The 14,537-nt window shown below is 39.5% G+C and overlaps 1 protein-coding gene across 1 annotated transcript; it reads right to left on the reverse strand.

Moving 5' to 3' along the window:
* Positions 1 to 603: 603 nt before the first annotated feature.
* Positions 604 to 3,366, reverse strand: LOC124961334 (phosphoglucomutase-1-like). The gene is given in 6 exon segments (XM_047519940.1): positions 604 to 898; positions 900 to 1,563; positions 1,566 to 2,135; positions 2,138 to 2,224; positions 2,227 to 2,313; positions 3,321 to 3,366. Coding segments are annotated over 6 exon segments (1,749 nt in total).
* Positions 3,367 to 14,537: the final 11,171 nt, after the last annotated feature.

The following is a 14,537-nucleotide window of genomic DNA, read 5'->3' on the forward strand; positions in this document are numbered from 1 at the left end:
GGGTGGGAGGGGTGAGGGGGAAGGGAAAAAAATAACAGAATGAATCAAACAACATTATCCTATGTAAATTTATGATTACACAAATGGTATGCCTTGACTCCATGTACAAACAGAGAAACAACATGTATCCCATTTGTTTACAATAATAAAAAAATTAAAAAAATACTAAGCATATTTTAAAAATTGTGCTTACTGATGTTTCTGAGGGATCAAAATAGTTTAATAAGATTACAATTACTGGTTAAAAACTGTTTATCATCTTAATACAAAAAAGGCAGGTGAATAAAGTTCACATATGTTTAATAAAATTCAATAGTTCTGATATGCATATTTAAATGTCTGACTTTCATTTAGCTCTTTAGTGATCTTAAATATCCTTGTTTCCAGTGTGGTAGAATTTTATATATATGAAGACGTTGATGTCTGAGGTAAACAACAGACTACAGGCCAAATCCAATCCACCTCCTGTTTTGATCAGTCTATAAACTAAAAGGCTTTATTTTTCCTCTTTAATATTTTTAATGGCTAAAAATATCAAGACATGATATTTCTTTGCACATAATATTTTATGAAATTCCAATTTCACTGACCATAGATAAAATTTTATTGGAGCTGGGACACCTTCAGAGCAATAGAAATAAGGGGAGCCAACATGACCTGGGGGTCCTGATTGATTTTGGCGACATCCTTCTCATAGCTGTCGATGTACAGTTGAATGGTGGCCCCTGCACTCCCAGTGCCACTTAGTCGGAAGATGATGTGAGAACCGTCTGCAAAAATGAGCCGCAAGCCCTGATTTCTTGAAATGCTTCCATCCACAGCGTCACTGTATTCAAAGTTACCAGCTTTCTCCACAATGTAGACTTTGTCACCCGCAGAGAACTGCTTCCCCACAAAACATCAGGGTCTCCAGGTCCTTCATCATCTTGTTTGCGCCCTCTGCTTCCACCTCCTCGTAATCATACCTGGTGAAGAAGTTCCGGTCATACTTTTGCCAATGATCTTTGAGAATGTCCTCCACGCTCTGTTTGCGGGTGGCCAGAATGGAAAGCCAAGCGAGGACAGCCCACAGTCCATCTTTCTCACGGATGTGGTCAGAACCAGTGCCGAAGCTCTCCTCCCCACAGAGGGACAGTTTGCTTTCACCCACTAAATTCCCCCAAAACTTCCAGCCAGTTGGGGGCTCGTACAAAGCGATCTTCGTAGCGTTAGCCGCCCGACCCAGAGCACCACCTGTGGGCATGCTGCGTACAAAACCGCGGACCTCGGTGTGCTGGAAATACGGAATGCTGAAGATGTTGGCAGCGATGACAGCCACAGAGTCTGAAGGGTTCACAAAGAACCCATGCTTGCCCAGAATCATGTTTCGATCCCCATCTCCATCGAGGGCAGCCCCAAAGTCATGCTCTCCAGACTTCATGGTCTCCACCAGGTCAGCTGCATAAGTGAGGTTGGGGTCAGGGGGATGGCCTCCAAAATCCTCCAGGAGAACACAGTTTACGGCTGAGTTTGCTGGGGTACCGAGTTCTTCACAGAAGATCTTCTTTACATATGGCCCCACACTCCATGCATGGCATCTATACGGATCTTTAGTCGGTTTGGACCAGAAAGTTCTTTTAGTGCATTGAAATCAAAGATGTTTCTCAGCACTGTGGCGTAAGCTTCCACTGAATCCACAATTTCCACTGTGAAGGGCTTTAACTTGTTTTCCAGGTCAAACTGTTGCTTACCCAGAACACCAAGGTCCATTTTCAGATCAGGGCAAATTGCATACTCTTCGATTGTCTTGCTGATTTGGAAGATTTTATCAGTTATCGCTTCTGGAGAAGGACCTCCATTAGAAATATTAAATTTGATTCCAAAATCTCCGTTGGGTCCCCCTGGGTTGTGGCTGGCTGTCAGAATGATCCCACCACTGGCTTTGATTTTTCTAATGGTGCAGGATGCAGCAGGGGTGGAGAGAATTCCATCCTGTCCAATAACCAAGCGACCAACCCCGTTGGCGGCGGCGATGCGGACGATGAGCTGGATGGCCTCCTCCATGTGGAACCTGCAGTCCACGCCCGCCACCAGGGTGGCCTCCTGCCGCTGCCCGGGTTCCACCGTGGAGATGATACTCTGGATGAAATTCTCGCGTAGTTGGCGTTGCCCTGGAACATCTTCACTCGCTTCCGCAGCCCGCTTGTGCCCGGCTTTTGGTCAGGGTACGCCTGGGTCTTAACAGGATTTTCACCACGATGGCGACTCGCTGCCTGGCGCTGGCGCGGACACTGCTACCCGAGGGGCGGCCGCGGCTGGGGCTGCTGTCGCTCTCTGCAATATATTCTAACTGGCTCTTTACAAAAAAAAAAAAAAAAAAAAAAAAAAAAAAAAAAAAAAAGAAAAAGAAAAAGAAAGAAAAGAAAAGAAAAAAAAATTCTTGATCTACATCTTTTTCACATCTGAAATTTCCTATCTCTGCTTTTTGTCTTTCATCTCATTTTCTATCCTAAAAGTTGTTAGAACAAAAATGTTAACATTTTATAATAACTTGCTTTATTTACTACATATAAATGGAAAATGTCAAGGTAATAGTGCTGTTTAATATTTAGCATATGAGAGAAGGCTATGGAACCTGGTGGAACCCATTCTGTCATGCTACTTCATAAGACATTCTACATCCCTTAAAAATATCAGGTAGACACTACTTTGTTACCCAATTTAAAACATAGCATTCAATTGAAAGAACTAATACTACATATTTTTAAAAGTATTTCAGAATTCATATTCTTTAGTCATTAAAACTGGGCATTCTTCCTCATATTTAGTGTGAATATTTAGGCTTCATTGTATTGGTTTCACAATACAATATGTACAATCAGAAAAAAGAGAAATTATACTCTATTTAATATAATTTATCAAAATGCATAAATGCATTCTACTGCGAGGTATGATTAATTAGAACAAATAAAAAATTAATGACAAAAGAATAAAGTCCTATCCATTTATGACAAAAAAATGGAATTTAAAAAAGTGGTGGCGGTGTAGCTCAGTGGTAAAGCACCAAGGTTCCATCCCCAGTACTACAAAAATAAATAAATAAACTACATCAAATTTATTTGTGAATCTCTTCACATCAGTTCATTTCTTTTCACTCTATTATACTTCCTGGCCCCACCCCACTGGTGTTTATCTGAACTTGAGAAGAGCCTCTGGGAGAATCAAGATTGATGCACTCAAGCCCCTTTCCATTTTGTTCTTCACACTATACCAGCAGAAATGTTGAAGAAAGCAAATCTGGTCACACACCTTGGTGTGATGTTTCCCAATTCAATCATCACCTAAGCTGCCCTGCATGCTCCCGTGCTCTGGGCTGTCAACAGCCATCATTCCCTGTGGCTGGTAGGGCCCTAGGAGAGACTGCTGACTCTGCAAAATCCCGGGAGAGCCCAGACTTGGAGGAGCGGTTTGGCAGGGCAATGCCGCTGGGGACTGTGCTAAGCTGGACCCACACGTCCTCCTGCACCCCTCGGATCCTCCTGGGTCAACTCGAGCTGGTGGGGCTAACTGCCCGCAGCACGATCTGGGTGGCCTGGCGGCCATGAGGCCTGGTGCGGCCAGACGAGGACAACGCCACCTAGCGGACCTGGAGGGTAGTGCGGGCTGCCAGGCTTCAGCGCGTTCCCTAGTCCTGGCAGGAGGTGGTTGTATTGCAGGCGCGCAGGACCGCGCCCCGAACGCACCCTGCCTCTTCTCCTGGGGAACATGTGAGGATCGCATTTCTTGAAAGCACTAGGCCCTTGGGACTCGCTCCCTTCGTCTTCCCACTTTCCATCGCAGCTGGGCCGGCGCCCACCTGGAATCTCCGTCTGAAGCGGAGGGGACCGGAAGCGTCTGGTTGCCATGGACACCGTGACCTCATCGTGCTGTCCTGCCGCCTTTCCGTGACATCAGGCGGTGTCCGCAGCGCAGCCAGGATGTCAGGGAAGCCACTCATCAAAACCCCTGTTGCCCAAGGCCCAGAAGCAGCCCCTGGGGACAGAAGCAAAGTGCGTTCTTTTACCAGAGCCTTCGATCTCGGCGCTCTTCATTCCCAAACTGCCCGATGCCAGCCCCTCCGGATTTGAATATTGTAGTTCTCGCCTCTTTTGCTGTCATGTCACAGGAGCACTGGAAACCAAGTGAGGTATTTCTTTGAAAAGGATCCAAACGAGAATAGATGGATTTTATACGGAATCGAATGACTGAGATTTCAGTGGAAATCTGCAACTAATCTCACTGTAATGAATCTTGAGAGGAATTGCAGCAAACATACCTACTGGACGTTTGAAAATTGGATGTGGATTTTTTTTTTCTGCCAGGAAATATTGTTCGTGTAATCACAGACCATGTGAGCCCTCACCTCTTCCCTTTGCCTATTTCTATTTACAGATGGGGTCTGGCTAAATTGCTTAGGATTTCCATAATTTAGGGAAACTGGCTATACCCTTATTTCACTTAGCATGATATTCTCCAATTCCATCCATTCATCTGCAAATGTCATAATATCATTCTTCTTTATGGCTGAATAACATTTCATTGTGTATATATACCACTGTTAAAGGGCATCTAGGTTGGTTCTACCATCTAGCTATTTTGAATTGAGCTGCTATAAACATTGATGTGACTGTGTTACTGTAGTATGCCAATTTTAAGTCCTTTGGGTATAAAACGAGGAGTGGGATAACTGGGTCAAAACGTGGGTCCATTCCAAGTTTTTTGAGGATTCTCCACACTGCTTTCCAGAGTGACTGCACCAATTTACTATTCCACCAGCAATGAAAAAGTGTGCCTTTTTCCCCACATCCACACCAACATCTATAATTGTTTGTGTTCTTAATAATAGCCATTCTAATTGGAGTAAGATGAAATCATAGTTGTTTTAATTTGCATTTCTCTAATTACTAGAGATGTTGAACACATTTTCATATTTTTTAATCACCTGTATGTCTTCTTATGTAAAGTGTCTGTCCAGTTCCTTCACCCATTTATTAATTGGATTCTTTGTATTTTGGTGTAGAGTTTTGTAAGTTCTTTATAAATTTTGGAGATAAGTGCTCTACCTGAAGTGCATGTGTAAATGATTTTCCCCCACTCTGTAGGCTGTCTTCTCAAATTATTGATTGTATCCTTTGCTGTGAAAAAGCTTTTTAATTTAAGTCCATCCCATTTATTGATTTTGCTTTGATATCTTGTGCTTTGGGAGTCTTGTTAAGGAAGTCTGATCCTAAGCCAACATGATGAAGATTCAGACCTATTTTATCTTCTATTTGGTGCAGGGTCTCTGGTCTAATTCCTGAGTCCTTGATCCATTTTGAGTTGCGTTTTGTGCAGGGTGAGAGATAGAGGTTTAATTTCATTTTACTGCATATGGTTTTCCAGTTTTCCCAGCACCATTTTTTGAACAGGTTATCTTTTCTCCATTGTATGTTTTTAGCGCCTTTGTCTAGTATGAGGTAACTGTATTACTGTGGGTTTGTCTCTTTGTCTTCTATTCTGTACCATTGGTCTGCCTGTCTATTTTGGTGCCAATACCATGCCATTTTTGTTACTATGGCTCTGTAGTATAGTTTAAGTTCTGGTATTGTGATACTTCCTGCTTCACTTTTCCTGTTCGGGATTTTTTTGGCTATTAGTGATTGCTTTCACTATTTCTATGAGCAATGTCATTGGGATTTTAACTGTAATTGCATTGAATGTGTATAGCACCTTTGGTAGGATGGCCATTTTGACAATATTAATTCTGCTTATTCAAGAACATGGGAGGATTTTCAATGGAAGTGCATGTTTGAGAGTTCAATGGATATGACTTTCTGAACTAATCTCACTGTAATGAATCTTGAGAGGAATTGCAGCTAATATATCTATCGGAAGTTTGAAAATTGCATGAGATTTTTTTTTTCTGCCAGCAAATATTGCTCCTGGGATCACAGATCCCATGAGCCATCACCTCTTCCCTTTGCCTACTTATATTTATAGACAGGGTCTGGCTAAATTACTTAAGCATTCCCCATTTAGGGCAACTGGCTTTGCCCATGAGAACCACTTTTCTTAACCTCCCCCATACCTGAGAAGATAGGCAAGGTCCAGCACCTCCAGGGGGCTGTGTATTTTGCCCAGATATCTGCTGGTTAGAATGTTTCACAGGAAAAATCCAGAAGGAATAAGAAGGGTGGGAAAGGAATGAGTAGACTGTGATTGTGTGGCACACATACACAATGGAATATTACTCAGCCATAAAGAAGAATGAAATTATGGCATTTTCTGGTAAATGGATGGAACTGGATACTATCATGCTAAGTGAAATAAGACAATCCAAAAAAAAAGCACAAAGGCCAAATGTTTTCTTTGATATGCAGATGCTGACTCACAATAGATAGCAGGGAGGGAGGAGTGGATGTTCACCGAATTGGACAGGGGAAAAGGGAGAAATGAGGGGAACAAAAATGCAAAGGACAGTAGAATAAGTAGGACATTAATCTCCTATGTGCATATATGAATACACAACCAATGTAATTCCACATCACGTACAACCAGAAGAATGGGAAGTTATACTCCATGTATGTATAATATGTCAAAATACATTCTACTGTCATGTATGAAAAGAGTAAATAAAATAAATATAAATAAAATAATATAAAATAAGTGAAGTCAGACACTTCAAAAACATAGCAAAATTATATGATAAAATAGTAAACCAACAGGAGTAACCATACATTGTTCACTTAAGGTGGAAAACATTTTGGGCATGGATGTGGTATCTATAATATATATATATATATATATATATATATATATATATATATATATAAATGTGGCCAAGAAAACACTTAAAAATTATGACGTACAGATTAGCAAAAGTACTGATAACACCTATCACACTACCCACAACCACAGTGACAGCATATACAAAACAATACCCATTCAAGTGTGTACATAAAGGAATCACAGAAAATAGTAGAATTACTCAAGGAAAACATAGTAGTTCCTGGCAATTTTAATAACTTTAATAGCCCAATATGACCCATTCTAAAATATAATGGGCCATTCAAATAATGATTACATTATAGAAACCAAAATAGGATATCTCCCAAACTCCCAAGACCATTATTAGATGTAGAAGTCACCAATAAAATAACACCATATAATGGAGAATTCTACATGAAAATTGACATGTTATATATGTTCTTTGCAATACCTATAGTTAAAGAAAGCTGAGAATATTACAGTTTTATGTGGGATGGCAAATAATATCAATTTGTAAGATTCCTACAGAGCTAGTTAATTGGTTCTGTAATAGCTCATTCAATACTACCCTCCCAAATTAATCAAGTAAATCATGACTCATTGATCATATCCTATATAGATGATATATTAATGATAAATAATAAGGAAAAACTAGAAGCAGAAAAGAAACAATTAATAGATGAACTTAAAGACAGAGTTGAACACTAAATGACAAAGAAAAACAGGACCTGATACCACCAGTAAGTTTAGAAGTTACATGGTCATCAAATGGGAGACAGATACCAAATACAGTGACAAACAAAATTTTGGCAATAGGGACACTGAGATAGCTAAACAAGAAGCACAAAGGCTGATAGAACTATTTGACTACTAAAGATAATATATACCTTATCTAAACATTATCTTAAGACCTATATGTAAAATAATAAATCCACAGGCCTTCAAATGGGAGGCAGAACAAGAACAAGCACTACAAACTTCAAGATTATGTCCATATCTTCCAAAAATTACATTATCCAACACCTATTGCACAACAACTTAGATAAAAATCATAAGTGCACAAGATTATGGCCCATAGCCATTATGGCTCAAGGAACAAATACAATTTTGTTCCAGTAAGATTATGGATCATGAAATTCCCATATGCACCAAATAAATATAAATCTTTGAAAAACAAGTTGAGCTAATTTATGAGGCACTAAAAGACAAAGAGCCTCTGAACTAGCAAGAGAACTGTTATAATCAGATGTATGATACCTTACTTCACTGCAAGGGGTTAAGTGCTGAAGAGCTGTCAGGTATCCGAATAGATCAAAACCTTGTTTTGTGCAAAAGTACACACAAAGTGGGGATGCTGGCTTCAAGGGCCAACCAGGGCTCCACACAAAATGGAGATCAACTTGCTGGAATTTGCAATTCTGCCCTAATGTATTCCCTTTCATCTGCTATGTTTCAAGGACTTCCTTCTCCAAAGTTATAATCCTTTACTGTTTTGCTAGTTTTAAGAGGTTGTCTCACACAGATCCTCCCCCAAGTATCACTGCAATCTCCTAGGTCCTTGAGATGGGAGTCCAAGGTCCCAGGGTGACATCTACTATGCTGTCTCTCATTATGTTATCTGCAGACTTTATAATACCTAAGTATTTTAAGTGCCAATTGCTTGCCCTTGTGACTTCCTGATCAGTTTTTTTTTTCTTGTAAAAATGTTGCAGACACCTCTTCTTTTGATGCATTAATGGGGTCACATTATTAGCATCCTTTATATCTAATGTTATATCCTCTGGACCTGATATTGAAATATTACATTTTTCTTTTAAACTTCTTGGTGGAAAATGTCACTGCTGCAGATGCCACTGCCATTGCCCAGAGGTCTTTTCTTTGGGTGCAGCGGCAGCCTACACCAATGACAATGCTGCCCCCAATGCTGCTACCCCCAATGCCATTGCTACCATGCCCAGAGGTCTTTTTCCAGGGCGCTACTGCCTACACCACTGCCGAAGACACTGCTCCTACGCTCACTTGGAGGTCTTCTCTCCCGACGCTGCTGCTACCACTGGTGCTGCTGCCCCCAACCAGTTATCCCCGTGCTGCTGCTGCTGACACCCCCCCCCCCACGGCTGGCTTGACCTGCTGCTGGCCCCGCCCAGAGGTCCACTGCCATAATGTCTGCAGGTTTGGTTACACAGAGCCACCTCCAACTTAGGATGCTGGTCAGCACCTGGGGGGTCAGGGTGCTAGCCAGTTTGCCACCACAGCCATCTCAGGGTACAGTTACCTCTATTTAGGACACAGGCCAGGACCTGGAAGTCCAGTGTCAGAGTGCCTGCAGGGTCGGCTGTGCCTGGAGTCTTCCCACTGGGAGTGCTGATGACTGCCATTTTGCAGCTTCTTTTCAGGTTTGCTCCTCTCTGTGAGCACATCCCTGGTGATCTCTCTGCAAACTGGAACAACACTGAGATCATGGGACTACGACGTGACCAAGCCTGGGGTATCTGAAACCCAGATCAATGGGATAGTAACTGGGTCTGCATGGGCTGTTCTGGGCTTTGTAATCCTATGAAGAATCAGAAAAAGAACTGTACCCCTGTGCGGTGAAATGTTTCCCTGAATAACTTCTATTATCCTAGGGGTCCCATAGCCTGCATTCCATTATACTTTTTGTAAAATCTGCTGATGGTTTTGTTGCTGCTAAAGCTAAACCTGATTATGTGTAGATTTCTACCATTGTTATTGCATATTTTTGTGGGTATTGTTGTTGTATTGGCCCTATAAAGTCTATCTGCATAGTAAAGTTAAATGTGTTTGGATTGTGTTGTGTCTATTGGTATTATGAATTTAAAATTTTTAATGAAGATTTTTCACATCCTGTATTGCTCCTTGTATCTCATTCCAGATTACATTCTGGTTCCTAATTGTCATCACTTTTATGTTGATCATGAGGCCCATATGTCCTCTGAATGCATGTATTGTTAAAATAACTCATGTAATTTTTGCATGTGACACTTCTTGTTTATTTTTTCCCTTGCCTTTTTATTTTAATATTTGGTCATCTAGGATATTTTCCAAGTGTCATCTTCTTTTCTAAGTTATTATAGGTTTAAGTGTATGTATGTATGTAGTATTATATGCATCATTAATTTTAATTTGAGTACAACAGCACTGAAAAAACTTTAAACTCTGAAGCAAACAGTTGTTCAGTTTTCCATTGAGTTTTTTGTTTGTTTGTTGATTTGTTTTGTTATTGTTCTTCTTTTTAAATAATTTTTTTTTCTCTTCTCTAGCATCTCTACTATTTTTGGGACCCAGTATTTTTCATGCTTCAGTTTGTTGAGGACTGTGATGTAAGGATGGTATTTTACAATTTTGTTGTGTATTCTTATATTTTTAATTTTTTATTGTATGCAGTTTTCCTCTTTTTTGTCTGTTTTCCTGGATTCACTATCTTTTCTCCTGCTAACGGTCAGTCTCTATCAATTCTTTTTCCACTCCTACTATAGATTTTTGCTTCTGCCTCCTCCTCCCTCATGAATATCATGTCCTACACCATTCTGTTCTCTCCTTGTCCAACATTTGGAATTGTGAACACTTCTAGCAAATTTGCTATGTATAGGGTGGATGGTAATTGAACTTGTCATTTCTGTTTGTTGTGAGAAAACTGGAAATCTTGATAGGATATAGTAGGCTTGGAACTATGTGTTCTTTACATTGAGTGCAGTTGATATTGGTCTCTGCTCTTGAAGGTGAGGTGCTGGAAACTGTCAAGGACACTATAGGGCTGCGGGGTAAAATTTGTGCTTCCTTATATCTATACTGTTAGATGGGAAAATGCATAAAAAAACATGAAAAAACAAGGGAATAAATCACCCCAAGAAAACCAAGATGCTCCAATGACAGAATCCACTGACAAGACAGTAGAAGAAATGTCAGAGGAGGAGTTTAGAATGTACATAGTTAAACTGATGTGTGAAGTAAAGGGTAGTATGAGGAGTGAAATCAAAGAAAAAACACAAGAAGTGAAAGATCACTTCAATCAAAATTAGAGATTATGAAAAAAACAAATATCCTCAAAATGAAGGAATCAATAAACCAAATTATTAATTCAAGAGATAGCATCACCAGCAGACTAGACCACTTAGAAGACAGAATCTCAGGCAATAAAGACAAAACATATAATCTTGAAAATAGAGTTGACTAAGCAGAGAAGATGATAAGAAACCTTGAACAGGACATTCAAGAATTATGAGATAACATGAAAGGACCAAGTTTAAGAGTGATCAGGACAGATGAAGGAGTGGAGATACAAACCAAAGGAGTGCATGATCTTTTTAATAATATAACAGAAAATTTCCCAAATCTAAAAAATGAAATGGAAAATCAAATACAAGAGACTTACAGGACCCCAAATGTACAAAATTAAAGCAGCCCCAAACAAAGACACATTATAATGAGAATGATTAACACAGAGAATAAAGATAAAATTTTAAAAACCATCAAAAAAATACAATTACCTATACGGTAAATCAACTCAGATTTCAGCTGATTTCTCAACCCCAATCCTCAAAGCTGGGAGGTAATGGAATAATATATTTCAAGTACTGAAAGAAAATGGATGCCAACCAAGAATTTTATATCCATCAAAATTAAGTTTCAGATTTGAAGATGAAATAAAAACTTTCCATGATAAACAAAAGTTAAAAGAATTCAAAACTAGAAAGTCTGCACTACAGAAGATTCTCAACAAAATATTCTATGAGGATGAAGTAAAGTGAGGAAAAAAAAATTGAAAACCAGTAAAGAGAGGAACAATGCTAAAGGAATAGTCAATCAAAGAGAAACTAAGTCAAATTAACAACCAGAAATAAACCAAAATGACCAGGAACACAAATCATTTATCAATAATAACCTTGAATGTTAACAGTCTACACTCATTAATCAAAAGATATAGACTGGCAGACTGGATTTAAAAACAAGACCTAACAATATGCTGTCGCCAAGAGACACACCTCATAGGCAAAGACATTCACAGACTAAAGGTGAAAGGATGGGGAAAAAATCACTACAATGGATCATGGAAACAAGCAGGGGTTTCTATCCTCTTATGAGATAAAGTGGACTTCAAGCCAAAGTTAATCAAAAGGGACATAGGCTGAACTTAAAGAAGTGTTTGGACTTGTTACCTATGTAGGTAAAGCAGAAACAAGCCCATATCTTGTAGATAAGGCACATTTACTGTCCAGTGCTTGGTAGACTGGTGACTCCAGTCATGGCCAACCTCTTGTGTATGGCAGTGGATATGGAGCTGGAGACAGATACTGTCTGTTTTCTTTTTTAATTTTTACAGAATGCATTTTGATTCACTGTACACAATGGGGTATACATTTTCATTTCTATGGTTGTACATACAGTAGATTCACACCATTTGTGTAATCATACATGTATGTAGTGAAATAATATTTGTCTCATTCCACTCTTCCCTTCCCCCACCCCTCCCCTCATTTCCCTCTACACACTCCAATGTTTCTCCATTGTTCCCTTACCACTCCTCCATATACTGTCTGTTTTGATACTGGTACAGGACAAAGTAGCAAATGAGCTTAACTGTACACCACCTAGATAGTGATAGCAAATGAAGTGTCCCTCACAGTGATATGTACTGACAGTTGTGCTAAGTCCTGAGGAACAAACTCTATGGCAAGAACTCTAAGAGCTAGACTACCAGAAGCCGGTGACTGTGTTCCCTGACTAACCCAAGGAATGACAAAGCAGGTGCTTTGGCTAAGGTGTGGGGGTTGGAATGGGCACCACTTACTGACCTGGTAGTTTGGTTGCACCACTGCCTACAGAAGACAGGTGTGAAAATCATGTGGAATATAGTCAAATAATAGGATCTGCCTTTGACATGGAGCACCCTGGTAGATGCCTGCCAGGAATGTATAACTGGAATGCAACAGTGTCCTCACTCTCACCATCTTGGAGCCACAGTTGGCCAGCTAATGCATGGATGCATCTCCTTGACACCATGGCAGGTTGACTACATGAGCCTTCTACTGAAGTCAAAGAGGGCCTTGACAGCATTTTATATGGCTATAGTCCTGTTGTTTGCCTGCCCAGTAGCCAAGCAAATCAGTGTACTAATATTCATACCCTGACAGTGTTAACAGCATTGCATGGCCAGCACACAATAGAGAGTGATCAAGGGCACTGTTGTCATTTCCCTTTGGTCAATTATGAGTTCCCTGGTGCTGCTACACAAGAAGCCTACTGAGATACAGGCTCAGGCTGTATAAATATGGGACTACTGCACAGGCAGCAACTGTACTTTCTCAGGACTCAAAGCTGGTATGCATTCTCCAGGAATGACTTGATTTACATTTACTAGTCCCTATAACTGCATACCATATGAGCATTATCCACCAACAGGTATTTGACCCCAGAAGGAAGAGGACAAAAAGAAGTTACTTATGCAGCTCCATGCAACTGCCAAAATTATATTAATTTCAGGGTCTCTCCCTTTCCACTATTGGGATGGCACTGACTACTTTATACCATTATTTGGTGAAGTAGAGAAATGAAGTTTTGAACTCTAGGGGTCATGAAATCTTTCCCCTAGTAATTTCTCCTTGAGAATGCCCAGCAGTTTTGTTTTTCCTTTTCTTTGTAGTTTAAGTCTCTTTTGAGCCAATTCATGTTCTTTTGAAAAAATTTGGCTCTTGCCATTTGTCTGACAGGGAGGCTTGTAATTGGCATGAGAACATAAATGTCGCCAAGCATAGTGGTGCACACCTGTAATCCCAGCAGCTCAGGGGGCTGAGGCAGAAAGAGTGCAAGTACAAAGCTAGCCTCAGCAACTTAATGAGATCCAGTCAAAATAAATAAAGGACTGGACATGTGGCTCAGTGTTTAATTGCCCCTGTGGTCTATTCCCAGTACAAATATATATAAATATATTGCCCCTGTGTCTATTCCTAGTACAAATATATATATTACTTCTGTGCCAGGACCCCTAGGGATAATTTCGTTTGTCTGACCTATTGTAGTATAGCATGGGCTATGTATCTGAAAATGCACACTAATGCAATTTTATGTGTTCTTTTGTCTATTAGTCTGTGCTTGTGATGAATCACAAATAAAGACAAAAATAAAGGCAAAAAATCTGATGTGTTTCAATGACAGTTTCTATTAAAAGTTTCTTTGGTTAATGGTTCTTGGTTTATTCTGAGCTGGTTAATTTGGGTGTCCTTGTTTCAGAAACTTTGTGAGAACAAAGCACAAGAAATCAAAGCAAGGATCAATAAATGGGATGGATTCAAACTAAAAAGGTTTTTCTCAGAAAATTTTTAAAAATAAATCATTGGTATATGAAAACAGTTTATCATTGCTTTGTTCCTGGGTTTTCACTAAATGCAGGGTTACTAACAGCTAAAATTCCAATTAACAGATATAATTCTATCTGGAAAAATTTGAAAAATTTCAACTGTTTTATTAAAATATTGTAGAAATAAAATATTTCACCTCATTAGGAAAAAAGAGGAGAAATTTGACTAAATTCAAACATTTTGTAAGGATTGCTTCAGAATGTCAACTTGGGGAAAAAAAAGGAAATGGCAATTAGTAGACAGAAATAAAAATGAAGTCATAGGTATGGGAATAAATTTTGGTAAGGAAAATTAAAAGGAAAAGAAAATTTTCTGAATAAGAAAGCATTTTGTGCGGTTAAATATGTTTGTCCTAAAGTTCAAGATGGAAAATAAAGTAAGAGAAGATAAAAGTAG

The sequence above is a fragment of the Sciurus carolinensis genome, chromosome 12 (genome assembly GCF_902686445.1).
Source record: "Sciurus carolinensis chromosome 12, mSciCar1.2, whole genome shotgun sequence".
Classification (NCBI taxonomy): Eukaryota; Metazoa; Chordata; class Mammalia; order Rodentia; family Sciuridae; genus Sciurus; species Sciurus carolinensis.